General features: G+C 42.3%; 2 protein-coding genes across 4 annotated transcripts in view; both read left to right on the top strand.

Annotated features, from left to right (window-relative positions):
* LOC130913785 (NACHT, LRR and PYD domains-containing protein 12-like) overlaps positions 1 to 27,078 on the top strand; it is a 111,504-nt gene that overhangs the window by 30,558 nt on the left and 53,868 nt on the right. For 2 of the 3 annotated variants that reach the window (XM_057833041.1, XM_057833738.1), the window contains 2 exons: positions 6,052 to 6,225; positions 8,108 to 9,157. In XM_057833041.1, coding sequence (XP_057689024.1) covers positions 6,052 to 6,225; positions 8,108 to 8,186 — 253 coding nt within the window. In that variant the 3' untranslated portion in view covers positions 8,187 to 9,157. Of the gene's footprint in view, positions 1 to 6,051; positions 6,226 to 8,107; positions 9,158 to 27,078 lie in introns of those variants that run through there. The other variant, XM_057834545.1, reaches the window with a different exon arrangement.
* On the top strand, positions 11,078 to 26,436 carry LOC130913116 (NACHT, LRR and PYD domains-containing protein 12-like). Its single transcript, XM_057831851.1, has 9 exons — positions 11,078 to 12,511; positions 15,161 to 15,463; positions 15,590 to 17,501; positions 23,037 to 23,207; positions 23,379 to 23,552; positions 23,724 to 23,897; positions 24,069 to 24,242; positions 24,399 to 24,572; positions 25,033 to 26,436. The coding sequence occupies exons 2-9, from the start codon at positions 15,208 to 15,210 to the stop codon at positions 25,043 to 25,045; spliced, it is 3,048 nt and encodes a 1,015-aa protein (XP_057687834.1). The 5' UTR covers positions 11,078 to 12,511; positions 15,161 to 15,207; the 3' UTR covers positions 25,046 to 26,436.

Below are 27,078 nucleotides of genomic sequence, written 5' to 3'. Positions count from 1 at the left end.
CGATCCAGCTTTGCCGCTACTTCCGACATGTTTAAGTGACAAGTGACTCCGCCAATGGGGTAAGCCATAAAAGCATGATGAAGCGAGAATAATGGCCACCAGGGTACCAGCCAGCCATCGGACTCGGCTCGGAGCCTGCTGCTTAATGTGATTCAACACGCGAAACCTGACCCGTTGCCCTGACGTGACAGATGGCAATCGGCGTTCAACCGGGGTGTCGCGTCGTGCCGGTACAGGGGTGTAAAGCCTCATATCTTAAGCGACTAGTGAAGGGATATGTCGTTCACTTGAGTAAACGAATCCATTCCGGTTCGTTCAGTAAAAAGATTCGTTCAAACAAATCGTTTAACGAAGCGTTCGCCCCCCACTCACCCAAATGAAATGACGTTGCCAAACAAATCACCAAAGACCGCTTAGCAATATAACTGAACGGGAAGTGACATTTTTTGGTCCTGCCCCCTCTTGCACACAGGCCCCTAATTGGTCGCTCGTCGTAGATTCAGAAGTGAGTGACAGACTATATCGTTCTGTTTTCGCTGCCTTGTCTCGTCTCTCCCCCGCAGCTGCAACAGCGAGGGAGATCTTCCGCGTTGTCAATCGTATTTCTATGGAATCAAAAGGCATGGCTCGTGCATGCATTTTGATTTAGGAACACGGTGAGACATTTTCCTTTTGGGTAGGCTCGGGGGCGCACGTACTTTCTCTACCAGGATCTTGATCACATTGCACAACATTGCCACGACCAGCCTCCGTGACACGCTGTCACGCGAATAGAAAGAGAAATCGAAAGTTACATTTCTAAATGTGGAAGGACCAACACATTATATTTACCTGACGCTCGGTTGTGTTTTTACAGGACTGTCTCATAAAATTAGAATACACAATATTCTAATTTTCTGAGACAGTCCAGTATTGCGACATCACCCGTGCTGGCTTGTGTTGTTTTGACCGGTTGAGTAGCGCAGGATGGACGGATGGAAATTCATTAGTCAAACCAACCAACAACTGACACGGAAAAAATAAAAAACTCGGGGGGAAAAAATTACATGTATATACTGTTTCATTGCAAATCAGTATTATAGTGATTACACTAAATATTAATTTTGGTAAGCAAGCCTCCATAGATTGACAGTTCTCTCCCCCCTGCGCTGCCGTGACGCGTCGGCAGCTCACCTTATGTTTGCTTCGTAGTTCCTGGCGAAATAATTTTCAACTACAGTAAATTTGATAGTATATCATCATATGTAGTCCCGAGTTTGTTGAGAAAAGTAGTACACTAAACCATGCACGCTAGGTTTGCGTGGTGTTTTTGTGTGTTTGGCCAGCACATGATAGGCTCCACATTAACAAATATGCCACAAAGTCCTTTCCTTTCACTTTTTGACTCGTTCACTGCGTGACTGCAAAGTCAAGTTAGCAGCAATCTCGGTCAGGAGCCGGAGGACTGAGTAAGTGAACGGGAAGTGGCATAACTTAGTCTTGCCCCCCGCCTGCAAGCTGGCTGCTTATTGGCCACACGTGGAAGTGAGTGACGGCCGCTCTGTTTCCGCTCCCTCCCCCTGCCCGCGATGAGGCTGGCGTCTGATTGGTCGTGTCAGACGGTGCCGCTTGCTCAACGCCCTCACACGCAAGTCCCGACTCCCAAATTCAGTGCAGAAGATGATTAGTTCGGTCTCATTCCTCCAAACAATTCATTCAAAAAGAATGAATCGTTCACGACCGATACAACACTATAAGCGACCGGCCTCCGCGCTGGGGCGGTGGTGTGACATCGGTATCTCACCGGAGTGCCCGCGACGGTACGGTGCCCTGTCGCGGCACACTGGTGGGACCCCAAGATCACCTCCTTGGAGGGTCCCGTGTCACAGAATAGTCATCATGCTTTTATGGCTTACGCCATCGGCGGAGTCACTTGTCACTCAAACATGTCGGAAGTAGCGACGAAGTGTGATCTTTGTGTGAAAATGATTCAATCCAAACTTTTTTTATTTCCCAAAAAAAAAGTGCGTTCAAAACTTTAAGTACATCAAAAAAAAGAATTCAAAACTTTTTGCTCGACAAAAATGTGACACTTCAATAAAAAAAATATATATAATTCAAATTTTAAAAATATTTTTAAAAATTATATATATATATATATATATATATATTGAGGTAGGGGCAATTTTACTTTTGCAAAGGATTTTTTTCTTTGATTGAAAATAGTTTTTTCGATTGAAGCAACTTTTTCTGGGATTGAATGATTTAGACACAAATGTCCTACCCGCAACATGGCTCAATGAAAAATGAAGTGTTCAAATGCAAATTTCTGAGTTTCAAATATTTTTTCGCATACAACATTTTTTTTTCTATTATTGAAAATTTTTCATTTTCGATTTAAGTGATTTTTCTTTTGAAAATATATATATATTTTTTGTTTGAAGCAACTTATGTTTTTGGTTGAATATAAAGACACAAATGTCCTAGCCAAAATGTGGCCCAAATTAGGGCTGGGCGATATGGCCTTAAGCACATATCACGGTAAATTGAGCAGATTTACCTCGATAACGATAAATGACGATAAATTCGCCCAAGCGGACTGTTATATAATTTGAAAATCTGAATAAATGCATGAAATACAGATTAACCGTTTCTAATTGATTTAATTATCAGCTTTCAATTTTATTTAACAATCAGTCTAAACATTAAGTATGTAAAAAATTATTGTAAACAATAAGAATTCAAGTATGAACATTTATAACAGCTTGTATGGCTTGAACAATGTACATCGTCAAAATCAATATGCCTGTGCAAACATGTCTTTGTAACACAAATGAATTACAGCTTGAACAGTACACTCCAAAAAGACAATTTGTTGTTAATGGCTGCAGTGACATAATTACTCAACACAAGTGTTTACTTCAAGGTTTCAGGGGTTTTTCCCCAGTGCATTTTTTAATACATGCAAGCACACATGAACCCCAACACAGACACACACACATTAAAGCTATATTGATCTTTTGCAAAGGAAAATTTTTAAGATTTTATGATGGGAGTAATGACACAGAATTAAGCACATACAGAAAAATAGCTGGGGCCATTAAACAGTCATATTATAATTTTCACTGTTGGATTGTACTTTATGCTAAATGCTTTACCATCACAAAAGCTATCAGAGAAATCACACACAGAGATACAAAATAACGCGACTTACTAATTGCTAGATGCAGTCCGTGCCCAATCCACTCATTAAGTTCAGCCGTTTCGACGAGGTTAGAACTGCTATACGACTCCATCACGTTCATTTGTAGCGTTTGCCACGAGCGTTAGTTTGTGGCCTGGCTACCAGTAGAAAGCACTGAAAGCACCCTCTCCGGAAATCGTGAGAACAAGGGAGGACAACGGGTGAACGCCCGTCTGGATTCCGCCAAGAGTCTACTTAGGCTACGTTCATACTACAGGTCTTAATGCACGAATCCGATTTTTTCGTGTTTTTCCGACTCGAGTGAGGCATTAACTTGATGGTCTGAACGTGACAAGTCGCATAGAACAGGACCATTTCAAATCCGATCTGGGTTACTTTCGTATGTGGTCTAAATCCGATCTGGGCCACATTTTTCCAGACTGTCGCTGTAGCTTGCAGTGAACACGGCTTTTGGGGAAGGGCTGGGCTTTACAACAGTCATAAAAAATAAAAATGGGTTGAGGATAAGCCTGAGAATGCTCAGTTTTCTCTGTTACAAGTGAGCAATATTTCAACATTGCTTACACGGCCGAGAGAGAGTCGGGGCTAACTGCTCGTGTGTGACGTGCACGGACAGTGCGTGCATGCTATCGATCCATATAAACTTTGAATATAAGCCTAAACGGGGATTATTTATGTCTGTTATTTGTGTCCTCCTTTTGAAAAGCAAAATATGATATCCCTGGAATGACGGATGACGTGTGTCATTTGTTTTGATGCTTCTGCGGATGCGGGTCTTCTTGCTTAGCGCGTGTCGGACTGCGAATTAGTGCGCATGCGTAATACTTGAACGGTCTCAATGGATAAAGGCAGTCTGAACGGGCACGCCAAAAAAACGGATATGACAAAAAATCGGATTCGTGCATTAAGACCTGTAGTATGAACGTAGCCTTAGTGTCGGGTGAAAGTTTGGCGAACCTCCCTTAAGACGCACTCCATCGCGTTTGCTTGTAGCGTTAGCCGCTAGCGTTAGCCTACCGGGCTTCTGTTTGTTTGGCTTCCTGATAACCATGAGACACCATACGTTTTTTTTTAAAGGGGAATGAACGTAGCCGAACAACACAGCGTCAAAGCGGGATGAAAATACTGTATTTTCTTGTTTTATTAAATTACCCAATTCACCAACATGGTCAAAATTACGTCGGTCATCGTGAATAATTTTGGTACCGGTAAATTTTCGGTTTACCGCCCTGCTCTAGCCCAAACGCAAAACTACATTACGTCAATCAAAAAAGTTGTTTCAATCAAAAAGAGAAAATTCAATCAAAGAAAAAGTTTTGAAATGCATTTTTTTTTCTTTCAAATTTATTTTTGCATTCAAACACTTTTTTTTTTTTTGATTGAAGTGACTTTTTTTTTTGATTGAAAATATATATTTTGATTGAAGCGACTTTTTTTTTTGATAGAATAATAGACACAAATCTACCCCCATACTGAAGCAGATTCCTGATCAGTTTACTTTACAGTTTAGTTACTTACAGCGGCTGCCGGCTGGAAAAAACAACAACTTCTAATTAGGCTAGGTTCATACCGCAGGTCTTAATGCACAATTCCGAGTTTTAGTAATATCTGTTTTTTTTTTGGCGTACCCGTTCCGACTGCCTTTGTCCATTGAGCACATTCAAGTGTTAAGCATGTGCATTAACTCGCAGTCCGACAGGCGCTGAGCGAACGGACCCGCGTGCGCGGAAGCATCAAAACAAATGACTACACATGCTGGCTCTGCATCATTCTAGGGTGATCATATTTTTATTTCCAAAAAGAGGACACAATTAAGAGACATAAATAATCCCTTATATTCAAAGTTTATATGGATTGATTGAACGCATGCACCGTATGTGTGTACGTCGTGCACGCACGCACACACATACGGTCAGTTTGCCCCGACTCTCGGCCATGGAAGCGATACTGAAATCTGCTCATTTACCACACAGAAAGAAAACCGAGCATTCTCAGCCTTGACTCGTGATTTTATTTTTTTTCTGACTGTTGTCAAGCTCGCCTATTCTCAGAAAGCCAAGTTCAAGCTGGGCGCTAACGCCTAAATCGCTGCCGTCCTCCATTCCTGTCGCTCTTTGCTGACGTAATTGCTGCATGAATTCCGACTTGGGAAACTTGACAGTTCAGTTCGCCGCCACGTTCTGGAAAACTGTGGGCCAGATCGGATTTACACCACAAACAAAAGTGACCCAGATCGGATTTGAAATGGTTCACTTCTGTGCGACTTGTCCCATTCAAACCGTCAACTTAATGCCTCACTCGAGACGGAAAAACACGAAAAAATCGGATTTGTGCATTAATACCTGCGGTATGAACTTCCTCCTCCTAATATCCCTCCTCTTCGAAGCGGGCGGAGGAGGTGGCGGCATGTCGACATGTAACTTAATTCTGTGCTGTGAGAGAGTGGGGGTGGGAGGTGGGAATAATCAGCCAATCAAACGTGCGTTTGAGGAAAAAAACATGGACTGGCTCATTAGCAAGTGAAAAAGGAGTAAATGGAAGTCTGATAATATTAAAAATAATTCACTTAATAATGCTAGGGTCAATTCTATCGTCACATCATATAGGAAGACAATCTAAATGAGCTATATACATAACTGAACACATTATATAATGCATATAAGGTTGCTTAAAAGTTGGTGGGGACAATTTGACCATCCTAAAAAGTTGGCAGTGTATTGTCCCTATCGTCCCTATGCAAGCCTATGCCCTTGGATAAAACGATTAGTTTTTTCAGATGTATCACAGGGTTTTGTGATGTGCTGTTTTTTTTTGGTAATCTTCCGGGTTCCCTTCCTGACTTCAGGCAGTTACCTCATTTTTTGCAGGCTGTCAGAGTGCGGGTTCACCAATAAAGGATGCCTTTTTTTGGCCGAGGCGCTCAAGTCATACCCCTCCCATCTTCAAGAGCTGGACCTGAGTGTGAATAAAATAGGAAAAGAAGGAAAGAGGGTCTTATCGGACGTCCAAGAGGATCCCAGCTATCGCCTGCAGTATGTCTGGTAGGATCAAAACATTGTTGCTTGTCAGAGTGCTCAGGGTTTCTGCTAGAATTTTTTGAAGCTGTGGTGGTGGTGGGCTGCATCGGATTCAGACAGCGTGCCGTGGTGGAATTTTTTCCATATCATGACAAATAGGATTTTTTCTTTTTTTAAAACAATTTATTATATTATCGATTATTATCAATATATTTTATTTTTTCCAAGAAGAACCATGAACAAGATCTATTTGCAAAGTTTGCATCCTGCCTGCACTTGATTTTTAAAAATCAATTTGAAGGCTCTTTCATGAAGGAAATCAGCAATAAGTGGTCCATATATAGTCAATGTGATGCGTGCCACCAGATTGTCCCCAGCCGGCTCCTCAGGTCTGTGTCAGTCTTTACCCATACCAAAAAAAGAAAAAGAAAAAGATGGGAAATGAAGACACACAAACATCTGTAACTTACATACACATAAACTGGATTAGCCAATAGGACTACAGTATTTCAAATCCATGTTTTCAAAGATTACATTAGTCAATTGACTTTAAGTCAAAACTGAAGTGTCTTTGAGGGAGTTACTTTTCTGATTATTTGAAAGTTAGTCCCTAGTACAAACCGATATAAAAACATATTTGTTTCAATGAGATGAAATATACTTATTTCAATGCAAATTCACCATCTGTTTTGTAATTTTTGGGACAAGGGGTGTGCCAGGCTATAAACAAACCTTTTTCAACACTGTACCTTTACCCGTTAACACCTAAGCCCATGGAATTTGCATGCCTCTAATGTTGCCATTATATTTCAAAGAAAAAATTGTTCACAATGGCCAGGTTGGGTCCTTATTTTTTCAGGACACCATAATCTTCATATCCAAACTGTTGTTTTCTTCACCAACTAATGATAATCAGCATTTTAGAAAATTTGTAATGTTGATGTCCCATTGACATCCAAACATGCTCGATCAACCGTTTTAAAGCTTGGTAATATTCATTCAACATGTTCGGATAAACATTTAACAGAACAAAATGAGACTGAATAGTTTTATGTTTGACATTTCAACACAAACAGCAAGTATGGTCATAGGCGTTTTTGGCTGAGGCTCTCCAGTTAAACCTCTCCCATCTTCAACAGATAGACCTGAGCCTCAACAATCTGTCGGACGAGGGGGTGGAGATCCTCTCGAAAAAAGTACAATAAAATTTACACTGGTGGAATGAATTCCACATTTTCTTTCAAAGTATCTTTAGAAATAAGACTTCTTTTAACCAATATACCTTGTTTTCACAGATTTCTGTACTATTTCTCATTTTTGTCGTGTTACCGCTGTACTTAATAGTGGTTTTACACGTTCTGCATATGAAATACATGTTAGCGAATTAGCTTAGCGCTCGGCACAAACTACTAACATCTCAAAAACAACAACAATAAAGGCTAAACACTTCAAGAGGGTTCGTGTACTCACCTATTATAGACGCACACGGGTCTTAGCAACACACTCAGGACATTTTTCAATTGACATGATTTACAACTGCTGCACAACTGAAAGACAAGCAGCAACGAATGATCTCTCTTCCCCTCTCTCTCTAAAAAATAACTCGCGCACAGAAGCGCAACCGCCTGTCTCATACCTGCCTGTCTCAAACACAAACTTATTTCCCAGTCTTTCGAAACGGAGTAAATATCTCGCTCATTAGCCGACAGCATCCATCATAACTTTGTGCGTGCGTCCGTTAAAGGTTTCCGGGCGGCAGACGTGTCTGGAATTTTGCTATGCTACGAACGGCTGTCATAAAGTTACGAGGAATAATTATCGTTTTTGAACATTTATGAATCGTAATCGAAATGTCACGTGCCGAATCGCGATGCATGTAATAATCGATTTTTTGGAACTCCCTTAGGTTCGAGTCGGAATCCGACACTGAAAGCGAATCAGAGGAGGAAGAAAGTCCCGAAGAACATGATTCTGAGGAGATTTGACCGTACAGGTTCTAACCGGAGGCAGAATCACCATAACCATAAGCAACTTGGATTCCATTAACATCAGATCTCAGGCGCTTGAATGGTAAATATCTTCCATTGACACCCTCGTCTCCACACGACAGCACGGCTAGCGATTGAGAAACTAATCATTACAATCTAAAACAATTTCAAAGCAAGATTTTTTACTGGTGCACTTTTGACCAACAAAGTTTCAGTTCTAAATATAATCGTTAACAACTCTTCATTGGCAACACGTCATTTGCCACTTGGTCAAAGCGGTCAAATGTTTTGATCAAAACAACAGAATACCAGAGGTGGATAGAGTGGCCAAAAATTTGACTATCGTGACATAAAAAAAAAAACAATTGTTCTCAAGTAAATGTAGTCATCTAAATTATGTGCTCAAGTACAAGTAATGATGTGTTTGCTGAAAAGAATACTGAAGGAAATAGGGTGTGGGGCCTATAAAAGCTCGGCTTCCTCGCACCCCTTTTCGAGCTACATATATGCATGTATATATTTTTTTTATTATCATTGTTGTTTTTCTTTTCTTGTTGTATTTCTTTTATGACTGCCCGAAATAAAAATCATATCTTGAGTAACATTGTAACTCCTTACAGTGTCTGTTTTTTTTTTTTTAAACAATGGTATACTCTTTTTCTCAGCACATTATCTATTTGAAGAGTTATCATTATACCGTACTATAACCCATTACATGACTATATTAGACCAAACAAATACACAAAATGAATCAAATTCAGATTAGAACTACCACCTGACCAGTAGTGCCATCTCGTGGAGAAAAACAAAATTTCTATCGTGAAACAGAAATGATCACATTTTGGATTTCCCGTGGTCTTTCAGTGCCAAATAAGAACTGGGAGAGAGTTTGAAATCCAGCCATGTTGACTCCATATCGAATAGTTTCATTTTTGCAGTGCTTTCATGATGCCACATCAATGGTCCCTAGCGACGGAATAAACAGTTCACTTGAGCAGGGGTGTCAAACCAATTCCACAAAAGGCCAAGAGGGTCCTGGATTCCGTTCCAACCAATGAAGGGTCACCTTTTCACTAATCTGATCTCCTACAAGTGTAATTGGTTGATAGCAGTCAGGTGCTGCTTGTTTCAGCAGGAAATTCATTGGTTAATCTGTCTTGGCTGAAATTAAATCCAGGACCCTCTGGGCCCTTTGTGGAATTGGTTTGACACCCCTGCACTTGAGGGAACGAATCCAGTACAATTTTTTCAGTCAAAATTATTCGTTCAAACGAATCATTTACCCCTCCAACCCCACCAAATGAATGGTTCGGTTATCGACGTTGCCAATCGCATCACCAAAACCAATCAGCAACTTAATAGAACGGGAAGTGCCTACACTCACGGTGAACGGTCAAAATCTTCGAAACTCTAATATTAGAAACAATTGCATTCAAGATATATGTTATCATCAACTATTTATATAACACCAAATTTCTCACACTTTTAATTGCACCAAAAGCAAAAGAAATTCATTTAAAAAGTACGAATGGTGTTTACCCTTCTGGGGAGTTTCTACGTAGGATATTTGAAGTTAGAAATTGTTCCTTTTTGTAAGGAATTTACTGGAAAGTACTGACCACATCTTCTACAACCCCTAGCAAAAAGTATGGAATCCCCAGTCTCGGACGAGCACTCACACAGATATTTTATCATGTAGAACAAATTCAGATAAAAAGCTTGAAAGAAATTATGAATTCGTTCAAAAGTGCAACTCTGTAGCATCAGAAATCCTAAAAGAAATGAAGAAAAAACATTGTGGTAGTCAGCAAATGTTAATTTTATCGAGCAAGTGCAGGGAAATATATATGGAATCACTCCATTCTTAGGAAAAAACATGGAATCATAAGAAACAAACAAAGAAATAATCAAAACACATCTGTAGTAGCACCACCTCTGGCTTTTATGACAGCTTGCAGTCTCTGAGGCATGGACTTGATGAGTATTCATCATCATTTTGGTGCCAACTCCCTTTGATTGCAGTTGCCAGATCATCCTTGAGGTTCGGAGCCTTACTGTGGACCATTTGTTTTCAATTTCCATCACAGGTTATCAATAGGGTTGAGATCTGGACTATTTGCAGGCCATGACATTGACTGGATGAGTCTTTCACCAAGGAATGCTTGAACAGTTTTAGCTTTGTGGCATGATGCATTGACAAACATATTTTCAATTGAAGGGATAAAGAAAGCTGTCTAAAATTTCAATGTGCAAACTGCATTTTTTGAAGATTTAACCACAGCCATCTCCCCAGTGCCTTTGCCTGACTTGAAGCCCCATATCATCAAGGACCGAGGGAATTTTGATGTTTTCGTCAGGCAGTCATCTTTGTAAATCTCACTGGAACATTATAAAAACAAAAGTTCTAGCATCATCACCTTGTCCAATGCAGATTCTTGACTCTTGGCCAAACCTGTGCTGCATTTGTGTGCGAAAACAATTTCCCGTGTTGAATGACAAGGAGATTACACGGACAATTCACAGGTCGCGTCTTAGTTTCATGTCAGGGACTTTCTCGGGAAGCGATGTGCGTGAAAGCAAGCCTTAAATTCCCGGGTCACAGCACGATGGCTGATGACGTAAATATCATCACATCACTTCCTCTCTCTTCGCAGTAAGAAGAAAAGCGGTAAACAAACATAGCTGGGAATAGCTAAATTAAACTGAAAACAACTAAATTAAATTGCTACGGGATGGTAGGGTGGAGGAAGAGATGCGTTCAAGGGTCCATTAATTTAAATACATATTCGTCACCAAGATCTGCACCTGCGGCGGCTCCACTCACGCCTGCGCCCGAGGATTCCGTGCACACCGCGAGAGCGAGCCTCTCCCCTCTGCTGCCCTGCATATAGAAAAGGGGGAATAACACAATGGGTCTGTGACAGTAGGTCGACAGGAATCTTCTCTGGGATTGTCTGGTCTTGATAAGATTGAATTGGCTGCAATTACGACGTAGGGAACGCGCACTCTGGAATAAAACACAATTTGACCAACGTTGTGACAGCCGACGCCGACCAAAAATGACGTCATGTCCAGGTTATAAAATCGCGCCAGCAGCCCTCCCCACACATAGGGCACCAGTGGGCAACACTGGACAAGTCTGTGAAAGCGTCCAACCCGCGTCATTCTCGGGACATCCCGCGTAAATCCCGCGTCACCTTACACAGGAATTTCCCTGGATATGTGTGTGAAAAGGGCTTGAGTGACCGACGCTATTGTTGTGTTTCCACTCTCTCCTTCCCCTGCCGCTGCAGTCGTGAGAGAGAACTTCCGCCGCGTCGTCGGTCAGGCCTAGGGCTGGCCAGGTGTGTGGCTGTGTGTGTCATTCATTTACAGGCCCAGCACCTGACGGGTAGAGCGACGGCAGCTGTCAGCAATCACCATCACCAGCCTACATAAGCCAGCCAGAGCTCCACCACGTCGCTGGATCGTCTCTTTCAGTATACTCTTAGTGCCTTCTCGCATTTTGAATGTTTCTGAGTGACCTCAACTGATCATGGACCTTTTAGCCTTGTCCTAGGATCCCGCCAACGCCTCACGTCTTTTGCTACCTCTGCCCAGGCTCTCTACACGGAAGAACACCATGGCTCTGGAACAAATAAACTTTTTTGACTTCCTAACCACGCCATCTCATGTACCTGCTTTAGGGTTCTCTGCTCACGATCGTAACACGTATTTTTATGGGATCAAAGTCATGCTTCTGTGTGACACGCTTGCTGCTGTGTAACTGAAATGAAAAGAGAGACCGAACCTTTAATTTCCAAATATGGAACAACCAGCACATCACATTTACCTGACGCGCCATTGTATTTTTGTTTTTGTGCTATCGTTTAAAGTGTGTGTATAGCTAGTTCTCAAATTTGTTGCTCTGAAACAAAAACTTATAATCAAACGATACTGAAAAACAGTAGTGGGAAGTCAAGTCCCGTTGCAGAACGAATTATCTCAACAATCTCGGTCAGGACCGAGAATAAGTGAACGAGAAGTGACATAACTCGGGTCTTTCCCCTGCCTGCAAGCTGGCTGCGTATTGGCCACACGTGGAAGTAAGCGGCAGACGCTCTGATTGTTTCCGCTCCCGCCCCTTCCTGCAATGAGGCTGTCTCAACTCTCAACACCCTCCCACGCAAGGCCCAACTTTCTTAAGAATGAATCAGTGCAGAAGGTGATTACTTCAGTGTCATTCCTCCAAACGATTTGTTCAAGACTGACACAACACTAGAGCACTGAGACAAGTGGCCACCCGCACACTCTGGAAGAGTCGACACGACAAGGCTGTCCGGGTAAGTTTTCTCTTTCACTGAAAGGAAACACATGAGTGTCGAGTTCCAAAGTTTGCCCATAGGTTTCTCCTTTGGTCAGTTAGCCTCCCGTTTTGTGTGATGACTATTATGTGCTTAAATAGTGCATCTTCTTTTAGAGAGACAAGGTTTCGCTAGCAGTTACACAGCTTCCTGTTGTCTTCAGATATGTGACTCACTTCCCTGGTGCTTGCCATACATTTCCTTATTTTTTGAATAAAATACTTACATACAAAGTATGTACAAGGGTCATTGGAGAATTTGAAAAAGTAGCATAGGATTCATGGCCTGCCAGACGTTCAATCCACTTTGACTGGGAGGTAGGGATGGGCGATACAACACTTTACGGAGATTCTACAGTACTAGCCAAAAGTATTGGCTCCCCTGCAATTCTGTCAGATAATGCTCAATTTCTCCCAGAAAATGATTGCAATTACAAATGCTTTGGTAGTAATTTCTTAATTTATTTTGCTTGCAATGAAAAAAACAAAAACGAATGGGGGGGGAAAAAAATAAATCATTATTGTTTGACACAAAACTCCAAAAATGGGCCGGACAAAAGTATTGACACTCTTTGAAAAATCGTGTAATGCTTCTCTAATTTGTGTAATTAACAGCATGTGTTACTTATCTGTGGCACATAACAGGTGGTGGCAATAACCAAATCACAATTGCAGCCAGTTAAAATGGATTAAAGTTGACTCAACCGCTGTACCGTGTCCTTGTGTGTACCACATTGAGCATAGAGAAAAGAGAAGACCAAAGAACTGTCTGAGGACTTGAAAAGCAAAATTGTGAGGAAGCATGGGTAATCTCAAGGCTACAAGTCCATCTCCAAAGACCTCAATGTTCCTGTGTCTACCTTGCCTAGTGTCATCAATAGGTGTAGAGCCCATGGCACTGTGGCTATGATGTGGACGGAAAAGAAAAATTGACGAGACATTTCAGCAAAAGATTGTGCGGATGGTGGATAAAGAACCTCGACTAACATCCAGACAAGTTCAAGTTGTCCTGCAGTCTAAGGGTACGACAGTGTCAACCCGTACTATCCTTTGGCGTCTGAATGAAAAGGGACTCTATGGTAGGATACCCAGGAAGACCCCACTTCTGACCCAGAGACATAAATAAACCAGTCTAAAGTTTGCAAAAACTTACCTGAGAAAGCCAAAAACATTTTAGAAGAATGTTTTCTGGTCAGATGCGAAAAAATTAGAGCTTTTTGGGAAAAGGCATCAACATAAAGTTTCCAGGAAAAAAACAAGGTCTTCAAAGAAAAGAACACTGTCCCCACAGTCAAAAATAGAGGAGGTGTTTTGGGGTTGCTTTGCTGCCTCTGGCACTGGAGTGCTTGACCGTGTGCATGGCATTATGAAGTCTGAAGACCAACACATTTTGCAGCATAAATTAGGGCCCAGTGTGAGAAAGCTGGGTCTCCCTCAGAGGTCATGGGTCTTCCAGCAGGACAATGACCCAAAACACACTTCATAGAGCACTAGAAAATGGTTTGAGAGAAAGCACTGTAGACTTCTAAAGTGGCCGGCAATGGGTCCAGACATGCATCCCACAGAACACCTGTAAAGAGATCTGAAAATGGCAGTTTGGAGAAGACACACTTCAAATCTCAGAGAGCTGGAGCAGTTGGCCAAAGAAGAATGGTCTAGAATTCCAGCAGAGCATAGTAAGAAACTCATTGTATACCGGAAGTGGTTGTTCGCAGTTATTTTGTCTAAAGCACAGGTGTCAAACCGATTCCGGAAAGGGAAAGGGAAAGTGTGTGCAGGTTTGCTTTTCAACCAATGAAGAGGACACCTTTTCACCAATTAGATCTTTTACATGTGTAATCAGTTAAACTTTGTCAGGTGCTGCTTGTTTCAGCAGGAAGTTTATTGGTTAAACTCTCTGCGCGTTTATGGCTGGAACAAAATCCAGCACCCACTAGGCCCTTTCTGGAATCGGTTTGACACCTGTGGTCTAAAGGTTGTGGTACCAAGTATTAGGCTGAGGGTGCCAATACTTTTGTCCGGCCCATTTTTGGAGTTTTGTCAAAGTTTAAATGTTTATTATTTTTTTAATTCTCTTTTGTGGTTTTTCATTGCAAGCAAAATAAATGAAGATATTGCTACCAAATCATTTGTAATTGCAATCACTTTCTGGGAGAAAGTTAGCATTATCTGACAGAATTGCAGGGGTGCCAGTACTTTTGGCCAGCAGTGTACAAAGTATGTACAACAGTCATTGAAGAATTTGAAAAAGTAGCATAGGACTCATGGCCTGCCAGACGTTCAATCCATTTTGACTGGGAGGTAGGGATGGGCATTACCATGCTTTACGGAGATTCCATATCATATCAATTTGATTTAATTTAAATGTACAACTTACTTAGACATGAAAAGAAAGGGCACAAATGATGAGGTGTGTCCAAACATTTGGCCTGTACTGTATATTGTCAGGTATTTTCAATATCAAATCTCGTCATTTTGTGCCACAATTGTAAAGAACCAAGTGACAAGGGACTTCCAACAGGAATGAAGAAGATTGACCTGACGTCCCTGTTTTGCATCACGTCACTCAAACTGTTTCCTAGCTCTCTTTACTCTAACTTTGTAAGTCAATAAATGTTGTTGTCCGCAGATACCCGATCGTAGGTCACCTAGCTTACGCGTTTACGAGGAAGAAGGATGACTCTGGACAGCGGGCGGAAGGAGCTGCTGTGGAAAACGCTGATGGAGCTGGGGGAAGACGACTTCAAGGCCTTCAAATTCTTCACGGACCTGCCTCAAAGGGTACTTGACACCCCCAGCCCGGTGGACGTTGCTTACGAGATGGTGAAGAAGCACGGCGAGAACGCTTTGGAGGAGACCATCAAGATTCTAAAGAGGATCGGTAACAATAACTTGGCTGAGATGTTGCGTTGCAACGTGCTTGAAATAAGAGGTTAGTCCGAAAGTAGCTTGTGGGGTTAGAACGCTGGTGACTTAAAAACTGTGGAAGACAACCGTCTCAGGTGGCTGTGAAGTTGTTGATTTTTGTCCATAACGCGTCATCGCTGCTTTCTTGCAGGCACCGTCTTCTCAGTCCACGATGACAATGATCAACTTGCCAGATTGAAGGCAGACCTACAAAGCAACCTGCATAGTTTATACAGCATTGTTCCCGAGGGCAACACCGAGCGATGGAAGCAGCAGCCTCTGGTGGATGTCTACACGGAGCTCGATGTCACCTACGGGGCCGACATCAGTCCCGACGAACGGCACGAGGTCCTTCAGATGGAGACGCGTGCCGCGGCGGCCAGGGAGTCTATCTTGCCTTGTGACATCTTCAAAAGCCCTGACGGGAAGCCGCGACCGATACGCACGCTGCTCACCGTCGGCTTCGCAGGAATCGGAAAAACCTTCCTGGTTCAAAAGTTTGTGTGCGACTGGGCCAGCGGGAATACAAACCAGGACGTACACTTCATATTTCCCTTCACCTTCCGTGAGTTGAACACGGACAAAGGGAAAAGTTTTACGCTGGCCAAGCTCATCCGACGCTACGTTTGCGAGAGTAGGCACATGAGCGAGGAGACGCTGAACAATATATTTGCCGAACTGCAGACGTCCGGGAAGCGGGACTACGAAAGCAGCAGGATCAAGATCTTGTTTGTCTTGGACGGATTGGACGAGTGCAACTTCAGAATGGACTTGAAGAATGAAATGAAAGTAGACATGGACGTGACAGAGGCCTACCCTCTGGAGGTGCTCCTGGCGCACCTTATCAAGAGGAACCTGCTTTCCTGCGCCAGGGTTTGGATCACCACGCGGCCCGCAACGGTCCGCGAGATTCCCTCCGACTTCATTGACAGCAGAACGGAGGTGAGAGGATTCAGTGATTCCCGGAGGCTGGAGTACTTCATGAACAGGTTCCCAAATGAAGATCGCATCATTGAGTACATCCAAAAGTCTCGCACCATCTTCATCATGTGCCACCTGCCCATCTTTTGCTGGATCACCTCTACAATACTACAGGATCATTTGGACAAAGGGAAGGTGGGAGAACTTCCCACAACGCTGACCGAATTGTACTCAGAGCATGCCTTTCGCCACCTTGACAAGAGCAAGGAGAGACAGACGACGGAGTATGCCTGTGACGTGAAAGCGCTAGCAAAGCTGGCCTTTCACAACACCATGAGTAAACGTCAGATCTTCTATGAGAAGGATCTGGCGGACAGCGGCTTTGATTACAACCAAGCCGCAAAACACTGCGGAATATTCACCGAGGTGTTCAGGGAGGTCCGTCCGCTCAGAAAAAACTTACAAGGCAAGATGTTTCAATTCATCCATCTGACCATCCAGGAGTATATGGCCGCATTCTACGTGATGATGAGCCTCTTCCACGACAACAAGAACGTAGTGACTGATTCAGAGCTGGAACCGGGAGGTGTTTTCCAAGATGAAGATAAATCAGAAGAATTAGAAGAAACAGAATCAGAAAACGAAGAAACAGAATTAGCAGAAGAAGATAAAGAAGATGAAGGTTCTTGGAAAATCACTGAGGTCCTAAGGTCAGCTCTCCAGAAAGCCTCGGAGAGTGAAGGAAACCTGGACTTGTTCCTTCGCTTCCTCGTTGGCCTTTCCTTGCCGTGCAACCAAGAAGTAGTGGGTGAACTGCTGAAAGCCCCTCAGCACTGCAGGCAAAGCAAGTCAAAAACAGTCAAGTTGATCAAGGAAAGGATCAAACGGAACACTCCAGAGAACAACATCAACTTGTTCTACTGCTTAAACGAGCTGAAGGACGACTCCTTGCTGAAGCAGATCCAGAAAGAAATAGTCATAAGTTTCCACTGGGAAGACATGCCAGATTATATGTGGTCTGCCCTGGCCTTCTTACTTACCAACGACGAAACCTTGAAGTCCATTTACCTGTCGGAATACGCCCAATCACCTTTGGTGCTCGAGAAACTGTTGGTGGTTGTCAAGGCTTCTCAAAAATTAGAGTAAGTGCTAATGGCAAATCCAAAAACATGTGCAACAATTCACAAAACTTGATGACTCAACAAAACAAAACGACTGCAAATCACAAAATGGGCAAAAAAAAAAAAAAAAAAAAAAAGAAGAAGAATGAAAACAATTGCATATCAAAACCAGTCCAACAAGTCACAAAACACGATGACCAAAAAACAAAACTGCAAATCGCAAAAAAACAAAACAAAAAAACAACAACTCTCAAAACAAGACAAATGCAAAAAAATAAAATGAAAACAAAAACAATTGCATATCTCAACATCCAACCCAAAAACAAAACAAAAATAACTCAATCACTCCCAAAGATGTGTTTGTACTTTTTTTGGAACACTTAGGTTCGCTACCAAAGGCGTAGACAAACAGGAGTTCCTGATCTTTAACTGCTCATCACTGAAGACCGAAAAGAGTGGAAAAACTTATTTTCATGAGGAAAGATGGGAATCTAATGGCGTACCGCACACAGGCTATTTTTAGACCGTGACGTCGCATCGTAAAGCGGAAGTAAAGCCGAAGTGGGACATTATAGACCCGCCCTCGCATGAACCCAACGTAATTAGTGCTACTTTTCTCCGGTAATCTTTCAAAAACAAACATGCCGATCACGCATTGCTATTTTGGAACTTGTAGAAACGACTCTAGACATTACGACCATGAAGGATGTTTTCTTCATACGTTCCCAGAAACCAAAAACTTGGGAGGAAAAAATGTGAAAACCGAATCAACTTGTGCGGACTTTAACACCAGCTCGGCGAATCCATTCACGTTTCATATGCAGTAAACATTATGTTGGGTTGGCATGGTCTTTTAGAGGACAAAGAAGTAAGCCATTTTTATATTTTTAACTTATTTTTTTTGCGTAACGTGCCGTACTGCTTCTGTCTGACAATGAATGACCTGAAAAGAATTACAATGGTATTTGACTGCCACTGTTACCGTTTCTGTTATATATATAAAAAACAACAACTTTAGTAAGGGGGAAGTGTAAATAAATTATAGGATTAAGATGTGTTATCAATGAAAAAATTAAAAGTGTTCGTTGGCTGTCACTGAGTAGCATTTGCGATCGCTACACAAAGCTAACTAAATTACCCCCCAAGAACGGTAAGAGACGTAGGACAACCAGAGGATATGTAAGAAAGACAGGGCTGATGGTAAAGGATACCTTGTTGAAACAGGAGAATGTCATTGTCCGTCGCGTCGATGAAAAAGCTAAAGCTATGCGTAGGTTGGCTCGTTTTTTTCGTCTTTTTCAGCCTTCGACACTAAAGCCATCTCTTTAACTGAGCATTTTTATGTTCTTCCACATCTTTGCCAGTCAATTTGCCACCAGGCACATCATTTTCGGAGAGAATTAGTAGGATTAGCTCTGTAAACATCTCCTTCGTACCCGATTTCCATTCATTTCCTATTAGGGACAAACGGTGGCCTGTCCCTACTTAGCAACAGTAGCTAATGTCATGAATATTAATGAGCGGAAGTGACGTGTTGCTTGCGTTACGCCATTGTTCGTTTTTAAGTTTGTTTCGCCATCAAACACAATATTCTGTGGCGCTTGACGGAACAGCCAAAATCTTTGCAAATCAACAGAATGTCTTGTGAAGATGGCAGGGAATGAATGAGTTAGGAAACCGGAAATAGTTGGCACTGGTACAAATGTTCCCTGTAAGCTGCGCACATGCGCATTGGCGCATTTCTTGCACATACTTAGTGCACAGGAAAAATTCAACGAAAACATATTGTAGCTTTAGTAAGACTACTGTTGGCACCTTAGGCGGAGGGATTTGTAAGCGCGACACTCCTATTGGTGCGCTCGATACGGCAACGCGACGCTCCCATTGGTGACACCATAGTTGTATGTTGTTGCAATGCTGCAATCTCTTTCTGTTGTGATCAGGGGTAAAAGTGGCTAGAATTTCGTGCTAGAACTCCCTGACATAAAATTCGACACAGAGCCCTTTTTTGGGGGGGGGTTAAACCTCCTAAAACCACAGAAATGTAAAAACTGCTTTTGGCACTCTTATAAATATAACACATTAAAACACAACAGATCAAGGGTTCAATCCTGGGCTCCAGCCTTCCTGTATGGTGTTTGCATGTTCTCCCCGTGCCTGCGTGACTTCTTTACTGGGTACTTTAGTTTCCCCCCCACATCCCAAAAACATGCATAGTAGGCAGATCGAACACTCTAAATCAGTGGTCTCCAACCTGGTCCTCAATGGCCAGCTGTGGGTTGTGGTGTTTGTTCCTGCCGATCCAGCACAGATAGTTGAACCAATGAGCTTTCTGCTAAAACATGCAGCACTTGACTGCAATCAACTGATTGCACTAGTAAAACACCAGATTGGTGAAAAAGTAGTCATCTTGTTTGGTTGGAATAAAGTCCTGCACCTACAGCGGGTCTTGAGGACCGGGTTGGAGAACACTGCTCTAAATTGTCCCCAGGTATGACTGTGTGCACGAATAGTTGTTCATCTCCTTGTTCAATTCAATTCAATTCAATTTTATTTGTATAGCCCTAAATCACAACAACAATGTATCAAAGGGCTTTACAGAAATGAGGCAACAAAAATGAATAGATACAATTCAAGTCCTGGGTATCCCCTGTCCTTAAGACCCTCCATGCCGGCAAGGAAAAACTCCAAAAACTCCATAGTCAATTGGGAGAAAAATGAGAAACCTCGGGGAGTACCACAGTCAGGAGAGATCCACTCCCAGGACGGATAGACAGCAACCCCAGAACTGCCAGTGGGAGTTAGCAAGCGAAGTTACAGTCCGTAAAAAATGCAGTGGAGTAAAGGAGCAAGAAGAGGTCCATCTAGCCAGATGAGACGGGGGAAGCAGCGAGGACGTCTATCCAGCCAGGGGTCCGGACAGTCAGGAGGCTGCAGCTGAAAAATTGCCCCTCCCCAGAGGGGAGGGGGGAAAGGGGACACCGGGTGACTAGTGATGAAGAGACTAGACAACTAGATATTAACATTGGAAAATAGAAATAAAGTAAGACAAGTGGTAGGTAGAGTAAGAAAAGGAGATAGAACTCAGCGGCTGTACTTCCCCCAGCATTATAGCTTCTAGTGCAGCTTAGACTAAACTGTGAGTCTACTCCGACTTCAACTAGCCTCACCATAAGCTTTGTCGAATAGGAACGTTTTTAATCTAATCTTAAATGTGCAGACTGTCTCGGCTTCTTTAATACTAGCTGGAAGCTGATTCCATAAAACAGGGGCTTGGTGGCTAAAGGCTCTAGCTCCGACAGTACTTTTAGAAACCCTGGGAACTACCAGTAGACCTGCATTCTGAGATTGGAGTGTTCTGTAGGGGCGGTAAGGAACCAGAGCATCGGTGAGATAAGATGGCCCCAATGCATTAATGGTCTTAAATGTAAGAAGGAGTATTTTAAATTTAATTCTAAACTCGACTGGAAGCCAGTGAAGTGCCTGGAGCACAGGGGTGATGTGCGCTCTTCTATTGGTTCCTGTTAAAAGTCTTGCTGCTGCGTTTTGGATTAGCTGAAGACCTTTTAGAGAACTTTTAGGACAAGCTGCAAGTAGGGAGTTACAGTAATCCAATCTCGATGTAACGAACGCGTGAATTAATTTTTCTGCATCGCTTTTAGATAAAATATTTCTAATTTTGGCGATGTTGCGCAGGTGAAAGAAAGCCGTTCTACAGGTTTGTTTAATGTGTGCTTTAAACGATAAGTCAGGGTCAAATAAAACTCCTAGGTTTTTAACTGTGGTGCTGGAGGCTACACTTACATTATCCAGAGTGACTATCTGGGCAGCTAAAGAGTCTCTCACACTTTTCGGGCCTATTATAAGGACTTCTGTCTTTTCAGGATTAAGTAGAAGATAGTTAGTGCTCATCCAGGTATTTATATCTCGGACGCAGGTGCTTAGTTTTTCCACTTGCCTGACCTGCTCAGGTTTAATTGATAAATACAGTTGTGTGTCGTCAGCGTAACAATGAAAGTTAATGCTATGTTTTCTGATGATATTACCAAGAGGAAGCATATACAGTGTAAACAAGATGGGCCCGAGGACCGATCCTTGCGGCACACCATAACTAACTCTAGAGTACGATGATAATTGCTGGTTTACATTGACAAACTGGTACCTATTAGATGAATATGATTTGTTCTCTGCTATTGGCTGGCAACCGATTCAGAGTGTACCCCGCATACTGCCCTTAGTTAGCTGGGATTGACTCCAGCACCCCCGTGACCCTCTTGAGGATAAGCGGCTCGGAAAAATCATGAATGAATGAAAGGTTTCACACATGCATTAGGCTACTGCATTACACTGGATCAAGGCATATTGTATTTTTTCACTGATTTACAAAATTCCATCTAAAACGCCACTTAATGTTTATTTACCCTTATTTATTCAAATCTAAAAGCAAAACCTCAATTTTAACTATTTAAGAACACAGCATGTACTTTAAAATTGGAAATAATGTGAACATAAACTTTTTTTTTTAAATAATAAAGATATAAGTAACATGCATTCACAAAAACTCAGTACAAATGACTAACATGCGCAGTGAAATGGAATATATTTTAAAGCAAACATTGACTTTTTTTTTTTTTATTATAAGGAAATAAGTAGCCTTACATAAATTAACAAAAGAGTCCAAAGTGACCATTATCATGGAACCTCCCAAAATGAATTAAATATACCTGATCAACTCTTTCCTTTCTCTTAAAGATCTGATCAATTTTCCGTTGCATTGGCCCTTTAATTCAACAAGCTTGTTCTTTTTCCCCGTATTTGTTGTTCCCAAAAAAAAATAAAACAGGCATTTGAACAAATCAGAGCTAACTATCCATGCTGATCACATGTCAGTATGTCAGCTGATTGAACGGAGAGCAGAGTACAGGTTTATTTATTCATTTATTTTCTGCCTGCATGTCCAGGGCGATGCGACATGAGAAACGCTGGGAAGAACGACATACAATACATAAAATGCGTAGATTTCACAATCAGTGGGCCTATTTTTAAAAACTTAAAATTCAAATATTTTTAAACCCAAAGCCACTAGCGACCTAAAACCAAATCAGGCACCTCCCTCAGGCATATATGAGTCTCCATGAGCAACGGCATCAAAAAATTAAAAGTCGTTCAATGATAAAATCCTAATTATTTTTTATACAAGTATGACAAAACTTAAAATGGCTATAAAATTCTCAGATTTCACAAAAATATGCACAAAAATCACCAAATGCAGAGATAATCACCTATATTTTCAGGATCAATAGCAATATTTAACATATCATATAAGTTTTTGCCAGAAAGAGCAACTTAAATTACGCTATTGTGTAGGAATACAAAATCCAACATGGCGGCCGTCACAAAACAAAGAGCTTTTTATGTTGAAAATTCTTGTAAATAAACGCTTAAATCATGGCGTTTCTATATATATGAACGTAAAACAGTGTAGTCTTGGTCTAAAGCACAAAAAAAAAATTTGGGGGCCCGCTCTCACGTGTTCCTCCTGCTTGTGATCTCCAGGCTAGTCGAATGTTACCTGGACAAACGCAGCTGTCACCTGCTGGCTTCCGTCCTCAGCTCTCCCTCCAACCTGAGGCATCTGGACCTGAGTCTGAACGATCTGTCGGACGAGGGGGTCGAGATCCTCTCGAAAGGATTGACCAGTCCTCACTGCATCTTACAATTCCTAGGGTAAAGAGCTCCTCCTGATCATAATCTTCTGTTGTTCCGGTCGAAAAATCAATAGAATAACTGTTGTCATTAGACAAGGAAAGGCAGATAAAATGTTACTTTCAGTACAACCTTTATAAATTTCACCAGTTTCCCTTCGCTGGCTTCAGTCAATCATCTCTTTTGTTGCAGGCTACAATGCTGCGGAATGACAAAGCAAGGATGCATTTTGTTGGCGGAGTCTCTCAAGTTAAACCCCTCTCATCTTCAAGAGCTGCACCTGAACTTCAACAATCTGTCGGACGAGGGGGTCAAGATCCTCTCGAAAGGACTGGCCAGTCCGTACTGCATCTTACAAGTCCTCAAGTAAGGATCTGCTCCAGTCTGAAATCTTCCGTGGATCCAATTGTCTAATCAAAAGAATTGCTGCAATTATTGACCAAGGAAAAGGCAGACAAAATGTTACTTTCAATCAAACCTTCATAACTCCAACCAGGTTCCCTTCCTGACTTCAGGCTATTATCTCATTTGTTGCAGGCTGTCAGAGTGTGGGATCACGGGGCGAGGATGTGTGTCGTTGGCCGAGCCTCTCATGTTAAACCCTTCCTATCTTCAACAGCTTTACTTGAACTTTAACAATCTGACAGACGGGGGCGTTGAGGCCCTCTCGAAAGGACTGGCAAGTCCACACTGCACCTTACAAGTCCTCGAGTAAGTATCTCCTCCAGTTAGAAATCTCCCGTGGTTCCAGTCGACCAATCAAAAGAATCACGACTATTATTAGCCAAGGAAAAGGCAGACGAAATGTTACTTTCAATCAAACGTTTATAACGCTAACCAGGTTCCCTTCCCGACTTCAGGCAATTATCTCATTTGTTGCAGGCTGTCAGAGTGCGGGATCACGAAGCAAGGATGCATTTCATTGGGGGAGGCTCTCAAGTTAAACCCCTCCCATCTTCAAGAGCTGGACCTGTGCTGGAACGATCTGTCGGACGAGGGGGTCAAGATCATCTCAGAAGGACTGGCCAGTCCACACTGCAGCTTAAAAGTCCTCCAGTAAGGAGCTCCTCCAGTTAGAAATCTTCTATGATTCTGGTCGACAAATCAAAAGAATTGCTGCGATTATTAGCCAAGGAAAAGGCAGACAAACTGTTACTTTCAGTCGAACCTTGTTCCCTAACCGACTTCAGGCAGTAATTTCATTTGTTGCAGGCTTTCATGGTGCAATATTACGGATAAAGGGTGCGTTTCATTGGCCAAGGCGCTCAAGTTACACTCCTCCCATCTTCAAGAGCTGTACCTTTGGGGCAATCAAATAGGAGAGGAAGGAAAGAGTGTCTTATTGGACGTCCAAGAGGATCCCAGCTATCAGCTGAAGACTGTGTGGTAGGATCAAAACCAAGGGCGTAGGTTTGGATAGGGACTGAAGGGACATAACACGACCCACTTTTTAGGATGCTCAAATTACCCCCACCAACTTTTAAGCAACCTTATTAGCATTATATCATGACTTCAGTTAAAGAGGTCATTTAGATTGTCTTCCAATATGTTGCAAGGACTGAATTGACCCTACTATTAGTAAGTGAATTATTTTTGTTATGTTCGGACTTAAGGGCCGTTTACGTGGTGACGCTGCAACACCAAGACGCAGCAATTGTGTTTCGGAATGGCCTCGGCTTTACAGTATTTGGTGACAGCGAAAACGGAAGGCCAAACCTTTGATTCTGGGCTCCCAAGCGGAAGAATGTGTTTTATCGTCCCTACCAATGTTGAGACCAAACCTATGCCCTTGATCAAAAAAAGTGTTTATTCACGTTCCATTCTGATTGTTTGCGTCTTTCTTCAGCTTCACCGGGTGAAACGAAGAACAACGTTCGGTCCTTGGCGTCAAGAATGGCGAGTCATTCCAAGTGTTCATTTTTAGAAGACGTTGAGCCCATTTGGTCTCCTTCAGATTTAGTTCGGTGCTACGTACTGTCCGACGGTCTCAAGAGCATCGGGTGTCGGATCAACATGCAAAAGCAGCCTCGAACTTGAGGCGGTCCGCCCGCCGGCGTCGCAATGTTTATAGTGACGCCGCTACTGGCAGGTGGAGTTCAAGGAGGAAGGTCTACGACTTTGCCACCAAACTACTGGCAGTTGTTTTCGGACATGAATTGAAATGGGTTTGTCACGAGTAGACGTCCAGTCCATTTGGACTGGGAGGGGCTGACCAAAAGGATTGGACTTTCAGCACCGTGAACAGCAACCAGTGAGTTCAGTAAGTACTAGAGGCGTGCGAAATTTCCGATTCTTTGATTATTCACGATTCGGCCGTAGAAGATTTGAGATTGATTCACATACATCCATTTTTCGATTACTGAAATATATCAAGGAAAGCGGAACTAAAACACAGTCAGCACGGTCTTCAGGACGCAATGAGGAACGGACCGAGAGTAAATGTCACAGGGTAGAAGTGTTGTTATATTATTTGGATTGTTTTGGGGTTTTCTGTGATGTTTTGCTTTTTGTATTTACTGCTTGTAGTGTTTAGTTGAGCCTCCAGCCTAAATGACCCCAATTAGAACACCTGTAGAACTGTGGCCATTCTCAATAGACTGAGGACTAAGCCAATTGGAGGCCGACAGGGGCGGGACAAGTTTGGCCTATCATCCACACGCACACCTAAACCGGAGTTCGCAAGAACGATGCGGAAAGTGAATAAGTGTGAATTCTGCGTTTGTGGCGCCATCATGTGGACACTGATAACCGAAGATTTAACCGTGGAAATGTCACTGGCTGCGACAAACTTTGTCCCCACGTCACACATGAGACCAACGTTTACATCTGGAGTCAACATGGATATTGTCGCTGTGTTTAGATCTAATTATTAGACAGGTAGTGTTGGCAACCATTTATTTACAAACTCTTGAATTGCTCCATATTGAGGAACACAAGCGGAGGACGGGATTACTGACAATTATTTGTCGGCGTATGAGACTGACGCCATGTTTTCCAATTTGAAGAAGTGACGTCGCGAGAAGGGAAGCTTACTCTGATTGGATGGGATTTGGAGATCTGCTGCCACCTTGAGGCCTGGCATTGTTATGAATGTACTTAACACGAATAAATGCGGTTGGCTGTCGATGCTGTTTTTTTTTCTACAAACGTGCAGTTGTGGACGTAATTATTTTTCTGGCGTATTACTGCAGAAATCCTCGTTAAAAAGAAAAAAAAAAAACTGCTAGGTGTGGACATGGCCTGGCACTGAATTGATGACCTTGCATGTAAAATAAAATCATTCAATTCACCATTCATTCAAGTCTTTGATTTAATATTGCATTATTCCATATCTTTAAATTGTGTGAACATATAATGTAAAAAATCTAAGTAGTAATGAATGAGTGAACGAGGTTGCTTGTGGACTTTTTGTTCTGATAAAAATGTATTCAAAAGCATAATTTTTTCAATGTTTACAATCTAGTTAGTTCCTTTTTTTTTTTTTAACAAGCAATTTCACCTGCTGTGGACAACACACACTGGCCCGGAACCGACGATGCCAGCATGCACAAGAATTCCTCAGGCAGTTGAAAGAGGTTTGAATAATCCAGTATTGAAGTTCTGCATTGCGTGCCATATTCGGCTCAGCCATGCAATTTCATCTACAGTTTCATTATCTCCTTGACTCCCCACTTCGTCATCTAAGTGCTGCCATAGGCCATCAGAAAAAAATTGAAGTGGACGATCAATAAATTGAAGCTGAATTACGATCTCTAATAAATTATCAACAATGCAACTGTAAAAAAAAAAAAGCAAGGGAAAGCTATATACTGTACCTGTGTTTATCCTGGGCAGACCTGTTAAGTTTCACGATTTGGTCGGGAGACTCCCGATTTTGACCCCAATGCTCACG

Source organism: Corythoichthys intestinalis, chromosome 1 (assembly GCF_030265065.1).
Source record: "Corythoichthys intestinalis isolate RoL2023-P3 chromosome 1, ASM3026506v1, whole genome shotgun sequence".
NCBI lineage: Eukaryota > Metazoa > Chordata > Actinopteri > Syngnathiformes > Syngnathidae > Corythoichthys > Corythoichthys intestinalis.
This window is presented reverse-complemented; position numbering and strand designations above follow the sequence as displayed.